Here is a 17,510-nt window from a genome sequence, read left to right on the forward strand (position 1 = left end):
GACTTAAAGCACCGACGTGAACAGCACTTTGTTGGCGGGAGAGCTCTCCTGCCGACTAAGCTATCGCCGTTCATTGAGGGTGGAATTTGTTTTGTGGGCGGGAGAGCGCTCTCCCGCCGACAAAGAGCAGCTACACTGTGCATCTTTTAGCGGCATGGCTGTAGCAGCACAGCTGTGTCGCTAAAAGGTGCGTAATGTAGACATAGCCTAAGTAGGGTAGAAAAAGGAGGATTCAGCCAGCAAAGAGGGCAATTCAAAGGCTGGCGCAGAGGAGGCACACAGTAACAGCTATGCACTGCTGCTACCAAGATGTGAGGCTCAGCCAGCATCATGCATCTGGGATACCAGCACATTACTCACCAATTCAGCAGGGTCCATCGAAGTCAGGCGAGGCTCCACAAAATGGCACATTCCAAGAGCGCATGTTTCCAGTTAAGAGCAGCATCAAAGCCGGCTCTTTCTACACATAACTCCCAGCCGGAATTCTGAGTCAACGAGTCATCAACTCGTGTCCCCACTCCCGGCTGTTTCAGCGAATCGAGTGCATTTCATTTGGTCTCTGGATAGGATTCCTGTAAAGAAGGGCGTTCTCTCCAGGCCCCTGGAGATGGAGGCTAGTGGGTAGTAATCTGGGTATTATTTTCTCTCATAACCAGCTGTATCCCTCCTTTCATGCAATCTACTATTTCCCAGCAGGGTCAGCTCAGGGCTGCCAAAGCGAAGCATAAATACTGCACTGCTTGGCAGAAGTCTGGGGACAGGCAGAATGTCTAAATTTTTTTAGTCAGAGACAGAAGGTTTGTCTACCACTTCACTAGCTGTGATCTGTAAAGCAGTGAGGAAGTATGGTGCTGGACATGAAGTTCAAAAGAGCAGTAATATTGTATACGAAAGGATAACTAGATGACGTCACATAGGGCCAGATCACCCACACTGCTGTTTTATCTTCAGCTTAAAACAAGAGGACTCCTCATGCACTGGGGCTGCAATCCAAAACACTGCCAGAGGCATACAGAATCCTTACTGTAGATTGATTAGCGATCAACCAATCCAACACAAGCTTGTTAAAATCCAAACACAAAGCTTGTTTCATTTAGCAGGTACAAACTAAGCTATGTGCATACATCTGTATAAGAAGAGATACTCAGAGTTCGAATGGGACAAAAAATTCCATGTGCGCTTGAATTGAACAGTCTGCATTTGGGTGAATGGGAGTAAAGCTTGTCTACAGCACCGGAGGCAAAGGTATTCGCAAAGATTTTGATGAAGGTGTTTGATGGAATGAGATACATTAAGGTTATAGCACAACATATTGATACCAAGCTCATTGTGCTGACAAAAATACATGCAGCATGTAAAATTCCAAGAGCATAAAAGAGCATAGAAACACAAGAGCACTGCGAAATAAAGCAAAAACTCAATTTGACCCGGGGGGTCAAAATGAGATGTTACTGGACAGACACCAGACACCGACTGACTGATCTAGATGCTGTAATAAAAAAAAAAAAGCCAAGTTACTGCAGATCAAAATATCTGAATAAAGTCATTGAATGCGAACACTATGACTCCTTACCCCAATAGGAACAGTTCTGGAAGTTACGTCTAGACTTCAAAATGCCAGTGTTTTTAGTTTTGGGTGCATGACAAGGGTTTTGGCAGGTCCAGCTTCAGCTGAGAAAGTCAAAAGTCTGCACTTTCAACTCTCCCCTTTTAGTAGGTATAAGTTTAAATGACTTCCCTTTGGGCTTGTCTCCGCACCTGAGCTACATTAAAGCATCTTCTACAAGAATTGACTATCTGGATGGGTGGAACTAATTGTTGATCTGCTAATTTGGGAAGACAGTGAACACCACCACGCTGCATAATGTTTGCAACATATCAAAAGAAGAGAACTTTAAACTCAACAGGAACGAATGCCAGGCTGGGCTGACTGAAACCAGTTATGTGAGACACATAAGTGACCAGAGTCCAGCCAGACCCCAAGGAAGCAGAAACAACTGTACAAATAGAAAGATCCTCAAATGAAGAGGCCTTGCACAGATTCATGCTGATGTTAACATGTCATCTCTAATTTGTTACGAATTAGGTACTTCAATCACAGCGCTTTTTGAGGATAGTACAGAATGGCATTGGGATGAGTGGCAAGAAAAGAAACTTTAGGGGTTGAAGTTCTCACAAGAACAAAAATTCCGAAATATTCTGAGATTAAGAGCCTAAAATCTCAGCTGATACAAGTTCCCATTTGTATGGAGCTGACCTGTGTGACGATCGCCTGGAGCACTAATACACAACTGAACTACACTCAGATTGGAAGCGAAAATACTGGAACTTGTCTTTGGCTCTAAGCAGTTTCATGGGTATGGTTATGGACACAAAACATTCCTCAAGTCAGCAGATTCTCACCTTTGTCCCCCTCACCCAGTTCATATGACTGCAGGCAAGAAATGAAGCCCACTTCCTTACCAACATCCATGTGTGCCAGATCCTTATTACAGCAAACTCAGGAAGAATCAGACACACTGAAACAAGAATTATATTAATTTTATTCACATTTCCAGAAGAAAGCATCAGTGGTAGCTCAATGTCAAACATGGGGCAACTAGCATAAAAGGTTCAAGTATTAAATAGCAAACAACTTTCAAACACTGAAATGAAAACCTCACTGTGAATTCCCCCATTTTGCTCATATTTCCAGTTCAAGTCATAGAAGTTTGAAAATAAACTAGCTCATCACATGATGGAGAGAATGTCAAAAAATTTAAAGCTTTCTGTGGTATCATTCCCTTAACAGGGCATAAAAGTAGCAGGCAGGAAATCTTCTACAGCGGAACTGGCTTATCCCCTGGGCTGAATTCTTTTTCTTTGGTTGTATGATTTTGCTGTTAGTGGCGCCGACTGATTCTGTCCAACTCTAATGCGATTAATTACCCAGAGCAGAAATTTGCTGCCATCAGTTTACAAGGATGTTCATTTGTGATGACACAGAAATGTGAAAACAAGACTCCCTGCTAAGAGGGATTAAAAAGAAAAGACCTGAACATTTTGGATTTCTAAAAAGGGGATGGGACTGCAACATACTGTACAAATATAACAAAAATCATTTAGAACTGCTACTTTCCAATTGCCTTGCTGATCCATGTCTAATAGTTGTCATGCTTTCTATTGCTGTGTTGATAAGTAATAGATTTATCCTTTGATTGTTTTTTTAAATGTCTGTTGTCTTTTGAGACTGAAATTCAGCCAGGCAGACTGCTGGTTTTTTGCTTATGTTACGGGTCCGTTCATGAAAACCCTCAAACCAAGGGACAAGAGCCAAATTTTTTTGCTTTCTACTTTTAAGGAAATTAAAGAGCAGGTTTCAAACTAACAAAAGAAATATAATTCAAACATGTGCTTTCAGACCTCTTGCTTAAAGACACAAATATTGACTAGCATTTACAAAAGATATGTTTGCATTGCAGCTGGAAGCGTGCGTCCCAACTTGGGCAGACAGACACGCACTAACGCCACCTGAGCAAGCAGCTAAAAACAGCAGGGGAGCAGAGGACTAACCACCCAAGTTTGTACCCTGAGGTCTGGGCGGGTTTGTATTTAGGGGGCCTACGCCAAGCTGCTGCTTGTACTACCCCGGGCTACGCTGCTATTTGAAGCGTGCTAGGTTGAGCAGAGCTAGTGCGTGTCCATCTACCTGGGCTGGGAAGCACGCCGAAGTAAAACTTCAGTGTTTTATTTTTTTAGCTTTCCAATGAAATTATTGGAAATGTGATGGGAAAAAGATTTGAAATCGTGAATCGTTATTGTAAAGTTGTTTGTTTTTATTAAAAATAGATATATCTGTGGAAGAAAAAGAGAGCTAATAACAGATGCACATGTTCTTGCTTATTCTGTGAAGAAAGTTACCAGATTAGAAAAATAGGCACAAGAAGCATATTCCTCCTCCTTCTATCCCTAAACGGTTCCCTTCCTTCTTCCTGTCTGGAAGCTACCGCTACTGTTCTGCTTGAATAAACTCCAGGCAAGTACAAATTCTCTTCTTTGATGCAGCTGGCTGGGAAGCCCCTAAATTAAAGATCTCACTTCTCTCTGAATAATTCCAGTGACTGCAATCCTCATGGCTTGTTTCACCAATGTTCATTCTTTCTCTCTTTTTTGCCAGGAGCCAATCTGCTGTTCCCACTGAGGGTCCCAATTTAGGGAAGGAAGGAAAACAGGAAACTCAGTAGGACCTGCTTATTGGGAACAGAGATATAGTAAAACACTGCACTCCCATAGCACAATTCATCAGACAATGTCAAAGCACTTTACACAGATGGGTAAGTTGCATCCTGGTTTTACAGATCCTGGTGAGGCACGGTGATGAAGTGACTCGCTGAAGATCACACAAGCAAGTCAGTGGAATAACCAGGACCTGAACCCAAGATGCCTTCTACTCCTCTGCTCTAATCACTAAGTAATTGTGCCTCAGTTAGAATGGGAAGTGTATCAGTGCATGAGATGTGCTACTTGTGATTCCTATGATAGGGACCCTTTGCTTAGGGTGAAGTTTACCATAAAATGAAAAGCTTCACCATAAAAAAGGAGCCCACCGTATTCTAAGTCACCCCACAGCATTTCTTTATATAGTACCAGTATGCTTAGACTAGGATAATGAAATCGTGCTCTTTGGTGATTATCCCGTTATCACATTGGAAATGTACTTATTTTATAAAGTGCATACCTGACCCAGCACCATAAAGCTGCATTAAATTACTAAACTTTACTGCAGGGGTATATGCAGCACATCATCTGTTATTTAATATTTCAGATTAATCACAGCGACTCCCTCCCACCACTCACTTTCAGTAACTCTTCGGTGTGGAAGGCTTAAACTCCTTAACTCCTTATACAAAAATAGAAAGCTGGGAGACATATTGCTCCTCAAATTAATCCTACACTGAACTGATTCAGCAGTCTGGATTCTGCTCTATTTACAATTTTAAAGGACTTTTTACTTGACAAAGGTTACGGAGACCTTGCGATCAGAAGCTGAAAGGTAAAGTTGGAACGTGGATGTGGCTGGAAGACCAACAGTTTCCCTTATAACTGTGTCACACAGTTGTGCACGAAGCCTTTAAATAGAGGTTGGTAGTTCATAACTTAGCTGTTGCGGTAGGTGTGGGACTAGGACAAAGGCAGCGACACTGGTGATATAGACTCCAAGTACAACAGCTGGAGGTTTTTGGCGGTGTCTGAGGGTGGTTCATCTCGTCCCACCGTACAGTCCCCTGGGAAATTCATCCAGCATTGGTCTTGACTGTCCAACCTCCTGAGGATCCCTCTGACCACCCCCTTCTCCCACATGCACACAAAATCCCCAAGCCGATTTCCGATATACAACTACCCAGTGAACAGGTTGGCCAGGGATGAAGCCACAATGGTCCAAGGCATGGGAGGACACAGAAGAGAGCTCTTGGGGATGGAAGAAGTGATCACTTCCCCCAGGTGTTGCTATACTGAAAGGAGTTTTCAGTGTATTAATAATTGTGTGTAATTGTCACATATTGGGCATCACACAAGGGGCCTTCTGCCTGTAAAAATGACACTGTGACTTTTGGAAGAGCAGGAAATATTGCCAGTACTTTATTGGTACCAAAGTGTGTGGATTGTTATGTATTGCACAAGGACATAGCTACACACTTTGTCCCCCCCCAATACGATTGCTACCTGTCTCATTCTGGACAAACTAGTTCCCTTATTTGAACCTCTGCCTTCCCCAAATATGCTCAGAATGTCTGGTGCCATTGGCAAATTGGGGGTAGGGAATTTTAAGCAGAGGTGGCTGCCTCGCTCTGTTCCCATTCTCTCTCGGCAGAAGCCTCTTCTCGCCCCTGCATGCAAAAGGCACTTTTCCCTTTCCATTCAAATCCTCAGCCTCATCCAAAGAGCCTTCTCTGCCAATTCTGCCTGCAGCGATGCTGGAACGCTCCGAGGAACTCTGACATGGCAGTGTCATGACAAGCTTTAGTTATTCAACACAGTGCCTGCTGTTTAAAAACTAAAGCAAATGTTTTTAGGGGGTCCTGTTCACAATGGGAGGAGAGCCATGCTAGCTACAACTGGGTTTAAACATGATTGTTTAAACATGGTGCTGCTCTTAAGGTGGTGAGGGTCTTAATGAGACCACCAAATTCATGAATGCTCTTTATCATGTCATTTCTCAGTAAGATCTCCATGGTATAGAGATGACAATAGTCCAAACTATCCCTCGTGGGAATGCATGAGCTAGGATCATTCTTCTAAATACCTTTAGCGTGTCCACTCCTTCAGTGGAGATCTCTGCCCAACCACTGCCTGTCTTAAAAGAGAACTTCTTCCAATCACTGGTCTATCTTAGAGCTCTCTCCAAAAATAATGTAAACCATCTCTGGGATGGAGCCGTTTTGACCCCCAATGCTGCGGTTCTGTTGATCTGCAGGCATCTCATTAGCTGAGAGTACTTAACAGCCAAGACCAAAAAGACGAACTGTGGGATTTTAAAACCAGTCTAGAAAAGGCCAGCAGTTGATTCCTAGTGGTGAGGAATTCAAGTGCATTGCTTTGAAGTGCAACCCGCCCCCCTTTGTTCTCCTACTGTCCCCCTCAAGTTTTAAACACCCAGAACATATTGAACACGCTGGTGATCATTCAGACTCTTTCAGGCACTATCGTTAGGCAGAACAGTCATTTTGCTCAGAGGGATTTGCTCGAGATAGCAGCTCCTCTAATAATATCACCCTGGATTCCCCTTATAATGGGAGGTTTCTTCTAGATCTTAAAAAGAGATCAATATACCAAAACCAAATTCAATTAGAAAATAGAATCATCTCCTCTTCCTGGAAGTGACAGCACCCCCATCCCAGGCTGGGGCAGGATTTTTACATCTTCGATATCCTTTCAACGGGTTTCACTTTAAGTCAGTCTGAAACATGATCAGGCCCTGCTTACAAATGTTCCGGTCAGTCTATCCAGCACTGCGTAAAGCAGGCACCAAGCACTCGGTTGCTGATGCGTTCCCCCTGTTCCTCTTTGTCCCCTCTCGGCCTGCATCAGAGGGATCTCCTCAGTCTTCTTCTGCGGATTTGAACATGAGGATGGCATTGTAGATTTTCAGTGCAGGGCCAAGCTTAATGCTCAGTATTTTAACTATATCCGCCTGGTTCAGGAGGAGGAAGGCTTCACCGTCTATCTGCTGTAGGACGGAGAAACAGTACGAAATGAAGATTACTGCCAGGAAACTTCCATGATTCCCTCCCCAGCTCCCGGCTTTCAACTAACATAAAAATAATGTATTAGGTGCTGAAGAAGGAAAGCAGAGTGACAGGCCTTGAGCCTTGAACTCCTGTATTTATCCACAGATAGACACGCATAAGGTAAGCTTCCCGCACATGCTGCCCTTTTCAACATGACTCAATCCTAATGTAGAGGGATCATCTCTGGAAGTGAAAGCGCCTATGCTGAGACTACTGACAAGGGTGCAGTTAGTGGCTGTTATGATGGTGGGTTATGTCCGTTAGGAACTATATTGTGGCCTAAGGATTACTTCTATTTTAAAATCCAGATGCAATCAAAGATCCTATAAACTAGTCAGAAAGTAAAATCATACACCCGACTCTCTAAAAATCCGGAAAAATCATGGAAAGCAAATCTCCAGTAGGATGTTATTCAGAAACCACACAAATCATGGCCTGCAGTAATACAACACTCTGCTACATTATACAGAGCTTCTTGGAGTCCCATTAAAACTGTTCAGGGCAAAACTTAAAGGCGAGGGATCTTTGACCTGCAGATTTGCATGAATGCTTTGGTCACAGATGCTGAAATCTCATAGCTGAGAAACAGTTTCCTGTGATTTAAAAGTTTGATTATTTTCAGAAATACAATTCTGCCCCCGTAAGCAGAAAACAAAATAGATTCATGAAAAATCAGTTTCAAAGGCACAAAATTAGATTGTTTTGTTTAGGAAGGAGAAACAAGAGAGGTATATAAAACAGTGCATGGTACTGTGAAGATAAAAGTGTCTGCTCCTATTTACCCTCCTTCGTAATACAAGTGCAAGGGAAATCCAGTTAAACTGAAAGGAAGCACATTTAAAACTGATTAAGGTAACCCTCTTCTTATGTTTTTACAAAATACAGATTTAAGCTGTGGAACTCACTGCCACTAGGTATCTCTGAGTCTCAGACCTTAGCAAATTTTTTTTTTAAAAAGGGAGTAGACATTTACATGGATTAACAAGAACATTCACAGTTACCCTAGAAAAGATAAAGTTATAATTCCTATAGACCCCTAGTGCTTCAGGGCATAAGCCAAATATTAACTGATAGAGGCTAGAAAGGCATTTCTGTTATAGGCAAGTGTGACAAGGTGTGCTGAGTCTAACAACATCCTGTCACTCTGATACCCACCGGTATTATATTATTTGGTATTAACTGGGACCTAATTGGACGACAAGTAGTTGACAGAGGGTGTCAATTAACTGAGTAGAGCTACAGATGAAGGGTTAATGGAAAGGGAAGCAGCCCTAGCAGGTGGGACTGTACACACTGATAGGAAGGAAGTGCAAGAGAGGAGGGAGTCTGAAGGAAGGCAGGACTGGCTGCAAGGAAGCTGGCTATGGAATGCAAATACACCTCTACCCTGATACAAGGCGACCCGATATAACACAAATTCGGATATAACACGGTAAAGCAGCCCTCCGGTGGATCAAAGCAAGTTCGATATAACGTGGTTTCACCTATAATGCAGTAAGATTTTTTGGCTCCCGAGGACACGTTCTATCGGGGTAGAGGTGTACATGTAAATAAAACACTATAGGCTGTAGCCTGCTGAAAGAACATGATAAAGCACAGTGGTGAAGGAAACCTGGAGTGGTTGTGGTCTGTGATTAAGGCCTGAAAGGACTCTCTGGGGGACCACCCTGCGACAGCAAACTACTCCACAGATGTCCATTACAGGGTTCTGCAGCATCTGGCATTGGCCAATGTCAGAAATAGGGTCCTGGACTAGGCATGACACATTTCTGATCCAGGATGACAATTCTTACATCCCTAGGATTTTTTTCTAACTGGAAATCTATTGATTTTAACAATTGGCTGAATAGTGTGGGTCTGTCTAATTACACTGGACAGTCATGTGGGCAAGGCAAAGAACTGGGGATTTTAAGGTCAGGCTTGACAAAGCCCTGGCTGGGATGATTTAGTTGGGGATTGGTCCTGCTTTGAGCAGGGGGGTTGGACTAGATGACTTCCTGAGGTCCCTTCCAACCCTGAGATTCTAGGATTCTATGAACTGGGAGCCAGATCTTATTTCTATTCCTCTATTCATAAAAACACTGCGCGATCTTATGCGAGTCACTTAACCTTTCTGTGCCTCAGTATCTGCAACTGTAACATGGGAATGTCAGCAATGCTCCCTAACTCCTAGGGGGTCGCACAACTTAATTCATGAATGTTTGTAAGATGCTCAGGTACAGGACTGCTGTGATGAGATTCCTAGAAATAAACAGAGAGCTGCTTAAATAAAACCAAATGGATCTAAAAGAAAAAGTGTGCTGCAAAGCGGTCGTAGATTTCAGCATGATATTTTGGGTCTGATACAATTATTACAGCTTCACACTGATCCTGTTACTTTCTAAGTCATTTTATTTTAGAGAGACCACTGCTGAATTAGTCCCAGACGCAAATGTAATAACAATGCCTATGATATACTATGTGTCACTTTGTTCCATCCTGCTTGGCTTCTTTCTAAAATTCTTTGCACAATTCGTTCTCTTTCGTGCTAAGATAGCTGAATAAGAAAATAAAGCATCAACTTCCTCTCCTCCCCAAAGCCTGCACGGGGTTTATTTACCTAAACGGAATGCAGTTACAGGCCTGATTACAGCTAACGGACTATTCTAGTGGAGTTCAGAGGTTCTGTAAGTCACACCTGAATACTTGCCAGATTCTGGCTTAAGCTCAGCCCTTTATTAAAAGGGTTTTAATTTTGACCTGACAATTTAGTTTGAATACAAGTCTGAAAATACATGAACCCTTTCATGCCAAGGTTAGGGACTGGTGCTTAGCAGGGCTCTGGACTGCTGGAGACAAGAGGTGAAATAGGAAGTGGCTATGCTGGGAATGAAATTAGCTCTAACTACACAATATCAAAAGTTTGAATGGTGGATTTATTAGTAGATTTACCAGGAGAATCTCATTTATCTACATACTTTGTCAGGAATCGGGTTATTTCCCCTGTGCTCAGTTACATTGGAAAGTCCCCCATTTCTCTCCATGTCCCCCACTCTATTTAGTTAAACAGTGTTCCACTGTAATATTACCTTCGGTACAGTACTTTCTGAAAGCCTCAAACTGTTTTACAGAATGAAAATATGGACCAATATACAGAACTATGAGCATGACTTCCATTTGCCTGCCACTGAAATGCAGCCATCTCAGGGGTGCAATCATTTATGTATTTCTGGATTTATTAAAAATATGCCCATTACAGTGAGCACGATGTACTATTATTTATTCGGAACCCAAGAACATGCTAAGTGCCTTGCAGAACATAGAGAAGATATAGTCCCTATCCTCAAGGACGTACAATTGAAATAGACAACACACTGACGGCACAAAAGGGAAGCACGAATAAGCAAGCTGATCAAAGGAGTGTTAAGTACACCCTGAGTTGCACCTGGAAATGTAATTGGAAGCCAGTAGAGTTCAGAGAGCAAAGGTATGATTCATTAGAGAAAATGTGCTGAGTAAGCAGACAGCCAGGTTCTGCAGTAGCTGAAGTTTTTGAGTGGTGTTCAAAGGCCAGGTAGAGTGCAGTGCAGTAATCCAACTTGGGAGTGACAAAGGCAGGGAAAATTGTGGCCAGATTTGCATCCAAGAGGAAAGCCTACAACTTCCTAAACAGCTGCAGATTTTAAAAAGTCTCATCCGTTGTTGCTGCCTAGGAATCCAGGAAGAGCCCGCGATCCCTAAGAGAATCCCCAGGTTGCCAACCTCACTAACAAAAGCAGACATACCTAAGGCTGCATGTCTATCATGGAGGTCATGGACATCACAGATTCCGTGACTTTCCGTGACCTCCGTTACTTCTGCAGTGGCTGGTACAGCTGGCCCAGGGTCTGCCTGAGCTGGGCAGCCCCTGGATTAGCAGCAGTTTGGATGTGGGAGGGGGCTCAGGACTGAAATAGGGGAAGCACTTACCTCGGGGAGGCTGGGGGAGGAGGATCTCCCTGGAGCAGCCAGCATGTCCCTGCAGCTCCTAAGCAAAGGGGCCAGGAGGCTCTGCGCACTGCCCCTGCCTGCAGGCACCACCCCGCAGCTCCCATTGGCTGTGCTTCCCGGCCAATGGGAGCTGTGGAGATGGCGCATGTGGAGGCGGTGGCATGCAGAGTCCCCCTGGCCTTCCCTCCCCCTAGGAGCTGCAGGGACATGCCGGCTGCTTCCAGGGAGCTGTGTGGAGCCAGGTAGAGAGTCTGCCAGCCCTAGGGTCCCGGGCCGTGCACCGCCCACCTCCCCCTCAGTATCAGGGATCCTGGGACATCCCCCAGCACCCACGGTGCCTCTGGACCACCCCCCAGAGAGCAACCCTGGCCCAACTCTTAGGTCACAGGCTGTAAATTTTTGTTTATTGCCCATGACTTATCCATGACTTTTACTAAAAATATCCATAACTAAAATGTAGCTGTAGGCATATCCCATCACTTGAAGGAGCAGATGAGATCTCCATTGCATTGCAGTGCACTTCACTACATAACAGTCCAAGACAGGACCTGAAAAATAGACTTTGCAAGTTTAAATTCACCCTCCAGTTTTAAAGTTTTACTCGCGCTGGAATTTGACTAGGATGCTGCAGCTCCCCAGAAGTGCCACATTCTCTTTCATAAGCAGAAATCATAGCTTAGCTAGGCACCATGACTCCAAATCACTAGAAATGCAAGAGCACACAGCTGGCAGTGCTACAGAATAACACTTAATCAGGCTTTTCTTACCTCTTCCCTGAATACTGAAGCTTGTTCCTTACAGCCAGGTAAACGCTGGACAAAGCTAGCCACCTAAAATAAACAGTGGAAATAATGCAGTTAACACAGAGAGATTAATGGGACACCATCAACTCAGAAACCATATTTCCATCTTAATATGTTCTACCTATTCTAGTTACAAAAGATATCTGAATTGTCTATAGCTGAAAGTGAGGAGAACAAAAGTCTCTTTTTCAGTTTGTCTCCTCTGTGCATCTGACAGCATGGTGCTCATAGTAATTCCACGCTCTCCCATGGAGAGTCAGCCAGTTTCTCCCCTGCTGAAAAAGCCCTTACAAACATTGACATTATTTTTAAGGATTTACAAATTAATCAATCAATGAACCAGGAGGTACGATTTAAAGGGAGCGCTGTCAAAAAATGGAACTTTTGGAAATTAAGCTAATTTAAATGAGTTGACAGCGTCCCTTTAAGAGGCAAGATTTAGACTACTAAATATGTCTGGCTTGCCGGAGGAAGGGGAACAATAGTTTACACACATGTGAGAAGTGGAAGCACTAGCGAGAGAAAGGAACTACCATTCGGTTATGGTGAAGCAAGGGAGTATAACTAGGACCAATGGGATTAAATGAGGAAAAGTGAATTTTGAGTTGAGTAGCAGGCAGGGCCGGCTCCAGGTCTTTTGCCGCCCCAAGCAGCAGGGAAAAAAAAAAAAAGAAAAAAGCCGCCAATGAGATCGGCGGCAGCTCCACCGTGCCACTTTCTTCTTCAGCGGCAATTCGGCAGCAGGTCCTTCCCTCTGAGAGGGATCGAGGGACCCGCCGCTGAATTGCCCGAGGTGCCGCCCCTTCCCCTTGGCCGCCCCAAGCACCTGCTTGCTGGGCTGGTGCCTGGAGCCGGCCCTGGTAGCAGGAAAAACTTTCTAATGGTGAGATGTGTTCGACTGTGGAATAGTCTCCCCAGGGATGTGGTGAAAGCCCCATGAGTTAGGTTATTTAAAACTGGACTACACGGTGCACTATATCGGGGATGAGAGAGAAGAAGAAATAGACTAGATGACTTTATGTGTGTTGTTTCAGTCTCTAACTTCCATGGTTCATGGAAGATTTGTATATCAAAGCATAATCTGTTCAAACAGCTCTTCCTAATTGGATGTTTCCTGCAGGGAATAGCTCTATTTCAGAAGGCATGTTCACTTGAGTTGGTATAGATGTGATATTTCTCCCACCAATACAAATGGACAAGCCTTAAAAGGGACACTGTCAAATCCTATTTCCTCTCTCCTTTTTAACTCCTGATTGTCCAACCTCATCCTCTCCTAAAAAAAAAAAAAAAAAAAGAGAGATACAAAATGCCTTCTCCTACTGATTCTACTGTTTCTGAATTTAGCAAACATTAATTCTTCTCTCTCACTCCCATGAAACTATAAAGAAACGAAGCAAACAGGGTTCCTTCTGTTTACAGAAAACTCCCATTGATTTCATTGGAACTGTAGGTGCCCAGCCCCATTTAGGATCAGGCCCAGGGTTTAACTACTATTGCCGGGCCAGCAGGGAGAACTCTGTTTCAGGGGATCCACATAAAAAATGGTAACTTTATACAAATCGGAAATCTGGGGTTTCTGAATGGTGAGATGTGAATCCAGCAGCCTAGGTTGTTTGCAAAGGTAATTTCTCCTTGGTTTCCCCTATGGAAAAGTCCTGTAGAATTTAAACAAAAATGAAGACCTTTCCATAGGTTTCTGAATTGTGCTACAGAATTTAATAGAAAAATGTCTCCTACATGTTCTAGTACACGTAACAGGGTGGTCTGTCTCCTGCTTTAAAGGGCAGTGGGGGCCAGAGCCAGCCAACCCTGTTCCATGACATGGGCCCTTTAAGAAAACAGATGTTTAAGGGGCTAGCAGACAAACTGGGAACGGGAGCTAGGGTTAATCAAGTGGCTACCCCTGAACATAATAAAAGTCAGCTGTTAGGTGACTGTCAGGGGGCAGAGAAGAACTGCAAGAGAGCAGCTCCCTGGAACGGGAACCAGATCCTGGATACTGGTGGGGTAGGGAAACCTGCCTGAATCACATGCTGTGAGATCTGTTAGAATACAGTAATAGGAGGTTCAAAGACTCATTGTCTAAGATCCTACGCCTGGTCATGCATTAGCACTCCATCCACATATGGATGGGGATCCTCCTCAGATAGAACTCTCCACCTCCATGAGGAAGAAGGGCCCAGGTGCTTCATGCCAACATCGTTCCCCAACCTCTGGCCCATCAGAGGGTGCTCTGCACTGTCCGCGGCTGCATGGGAGTAGGGAGCAAGGGAAGCAATGATGTATGGCCAAGAATGAGACTAGGGGGAAGCTACGGTGCCAGGGACCCAGTGGGGGCTGTCAGTGACCAGAGTTGATTTGGAGATAGAGGATACCTCTGGCCTCCTGCAGATCTCCAGGGATTATCAGATTTGTGGGTGGGCTTTAGGGCTTTTCCTGTGGGATGGTAAACCACAACCTGCCCTTCCCACAGGGAAAGCCACAGAGCCCCCCACATGCTGTGTGGTGATCTCTGCGAGGACATGACAGAGATGCCCATGGGAAAAGTCCCCACCTGTGGCTCTGCATGCTGGGGAGGGAAACAGGAGATCTGATCCATAGGTTTTAGAGTAATTTCTAGAAAACATCCTGTGATGCTCTGTACCTCGGGGGAACACCCTGCACCCCCATGTTCATCCTTATAATATGATTGTGTGGTGTCCAGTGCAAAGTTTGTCATGTCGGGTGTCTTCGGAAGGCTCATGATGCACTGAGCAGTGTTGTTATAGTAATGTTATAGGTTGTAATTTCATGTATATAGTTATGAGGCTGAAAAATGTGTCCTCGTGGCTTAAAACAAGCCCAGGCAAAAACTCTTCAGGAGCAGAGGGGCAGTTCACACCTCATCAGGGCATGGATGGGACAAACCCAGCCCAGCCTCACAGGAACAAAGGACACTGGCCTAGGCAGCAACAAAGGATCTGCTGGACTCTCAAGTGAGTCACCCCCCTTCCCTTGGGGCTTGTCTACACTACCAAGTTTTGTGACAAAACTTATGTCGCCCCCCAAAAGTCGACAAAACAAAAATCACCAAAGGGAGTTCACACTTGCTCCCTCTGTCAACAGATCATGTCCACACTGGGGACACCATCGTCGACAGGGTGAGCAATGCACCGTGGGGACGTATCCCACAGTGCAGTGTTGTGGGAAGGAAGAGCTGATCGCTGCATGAGTTCTCCCACAGCCCCCTCAGCTGCCGAAAGCAGCATAATGAGTAGCTCTGTGAGCTCTCCGTGCTGAGGAACGGCAGAGCAGCCTGTCCCCCTCCCCCATGACAGCAGTCGGCCTGCTGCTGCGTTCCTAGTGCCGGGCAGAACAGGAGCATTCCAATGATTTGCTCGGTTTGTTCCCCAAAGGGAGCCGCGCACAGATCCTTCCCGGAGCTTTGAAAAGGGAGGGGCGCATGCCTGCAGGGCAGCAGAGATCAAAACACTGAGCAAGGCAATCAGGGCAGGCATTGTGGGATACTGGTGGAAGCCAGTTCTGTGGACGAAACCATCAGCAGTGTTTACACTGGCTCTGTGTCGACAATAAAGGGAGGGGAAAAAACAAAAAAGTCTCTCGTGGGGTGGAAGTTTTTTGTCGCCAAAACTGGGCATTTTTCGAGACAAAAGTCCCATCGTAGTGTGTACGCTTTTGCTGTTTTGTCGCCAAAAGGCAGTTTTTGGCGACAAAACATGCCAGTGTAAACAAGCCTTGGTCAGTTTGGGACTGCAATGAGGTAATAATGCTCACCTGACTCTGAAGGGGGGCGGGGGCAACGCCAAGAGGGAAGAAAGAACATGATAAAAGGGAGAGACGTTTGCCATGCTCTTCCCCTCTCTTCCACCTCCATCTACAGACACCACTACCAAGCGACTAGGGTGACCACATCAGCGCTATAAAATATCGGGACGCAAGCGGGGGTAGGGAGGGGGGGGGGGGAAAAAAAAGGGGGGGGGTGGAGCCAAAGAAAAAAAAGGAGTTTCAAAGGGGCCAGGGACATTAGCAGGCCCCGGCCGCGCCCGCTGCCCTCCTCACTGCGCCTCCCACCCCCTGGCCCGCCACGGGCATATGCGGTATGCGGTGCGCGGTGGGTCCGGTTGGGGGCAGCGCGGAGGGGGCAGGGTCCGGGTGGGCGGCGCGGGCTGAATCCCTGCTGCTGCCGGGGAGCCCCGTGCCTCTACCTCCCGCTTGCGGCTGCGGCTCCTTCCCGGTGGGACGCGCCTCCTGCCGCCCCGGCCACATGCGGCATGCGTCCCCTGCGCCTAGTCTCCCTCCCGCCGGAAAGGAGCCGCAGCCACAAGCGGGAGGGAGAGGCGCGGGGCTCCCCAGCAGCAGCGGGGATTCGGCCCATGCCCCTGCGCCGCCCACCCGGCCCCTGCCCGCTCTGCACTGCCCCCGCCTGGACCCACCGCGCTGCTCCATGGGCTGCAGGGCTGGAGCAGCCTCCAGGCTGCGCTCCCGGCCCCGGTGTGCAGTGGCCCGGGCAGGAGCCCTCTGGCACGGCGTGGGGCTCAGAGCTGAGCCCCCCCGTCTCCCTCCCTTGCCAGCCCCCCTTTGCCTGCCCGGTGCCTGGGTGCCGGAGCTGACTCACCAGCTCCAGGATCCAGGCACCGCTACCCCCTCCCTCCAGGCTTGCGCCGCCATGCAGGAGGAGGAATGGTGCGTGGTTGGGAAAGAGGCGGGGCCAGGGTGGGGATTTGGGGAGGGAGCCAATGGGGGAAGGAGGGGGCGGAGGGCTGCGAGTGCCAGAGCGGAGGGCAAAATTTCTTGTTTGTCCAGTGTCCCGACCAAACATTGGTGGGGACACGGGACAAAGAAGCAAATATCGGGACAGTCCCGATAAAATCAGGACGTCTGGTCACCCTACAAGCGACTGAAGCACTGATCAAAGGGGAGAGCCTGGCTGAAGGGTAACCAGCCAGCCTGTGGTCAGAAACATCTAAGTTTGTAAGGGCAATGAAAGTGTTAAGGTCAGTTTAGAAAACGTTTTGCTTTTATTTCATTTGACCAAATCTGACTTGTGCTTTGACTTATCACTTAAAATCTATTGTTTGTAGTTAATAAATTTGTTTGTTTATTCTACTTGAAGCAGTGCGTTTTGTTTGAAGTGTGTCAGAGTCTCCCCTTGGGATAACAAGCCTGGTACATATCAATTTCTTTGTTAAATTGATGAACTCATATAGGCTTGTAGCGTCCAGTGGGCATAACTGGACACTGCAAGATGGAGGTTCCTAAGGTTGTGTCTGGGACGGGAGATATTGGCTGGTGTCGTTCGGTTGCACAATCCAAGTAGGGCTTGCCAAAAGTGCCCACTCATGTAGCTGGGAGAAGCTTACATGCCAGAGGCTGTGCGTGAACAGCCCGGGAGTGGGGGTTCTCACAGCAGAGCAGGGTAAGGCTGGCTCCCAGAGTTGAGGACTGGAGTGGTCTAGCAGATCACCGGTCC

General features: G+C 46.2%; 1 protein-coding gene across 4 annotated transcripts in view; it reads right to left on the bottom strand.

The window, feature by feature from the left end:
• Positions 1-2,520: 2,520 nt before the first annotated feature.
• The window catches only part of LOC117868192 (lethal(3)malignant brain tumor-like protein 4), a 77,769-nt gene continuing 62,779 nt past the window's right edge, over positions 2,521-17,510 (bottom strand). For all 4 annotated transcript variants that reach the window (XM_034753927.1, XM_034753924.1, XM_034753928.1 and 1 more), the window contains 2 exons: positions 12,005-12,067; positions 2,521-7,207 (listed from right to left, as the gene is read on the bottom strand). In XM_034753927.1, the coding sequence (XP_034609818.1) occupies positions 7,079-7,207; positions 12,005-12,067 (192 nt within the window). In that variant the 3' untranslated portion in view covers positions 2,521-7,078. The remainder of the gene's footprint in view (positions 7,208-12,004; positions 12,068-17,510) is intronic.

The sequence above is a fragment of the Trachemys scripta genome, chromosome 20 (assembly GCF_013100865.1).
Source record: "Trachemys scripta elegans isolate TJP31775 chromosome 20, CAS_Tse_1.0, whole genome shotgun sequence".
In the NCBI taxonomy this organism is placed as follows: Eukaryota; Metazoa; Chordata; order Testudines; family Emydidae; genus Trachemys; species Trachemys scripta.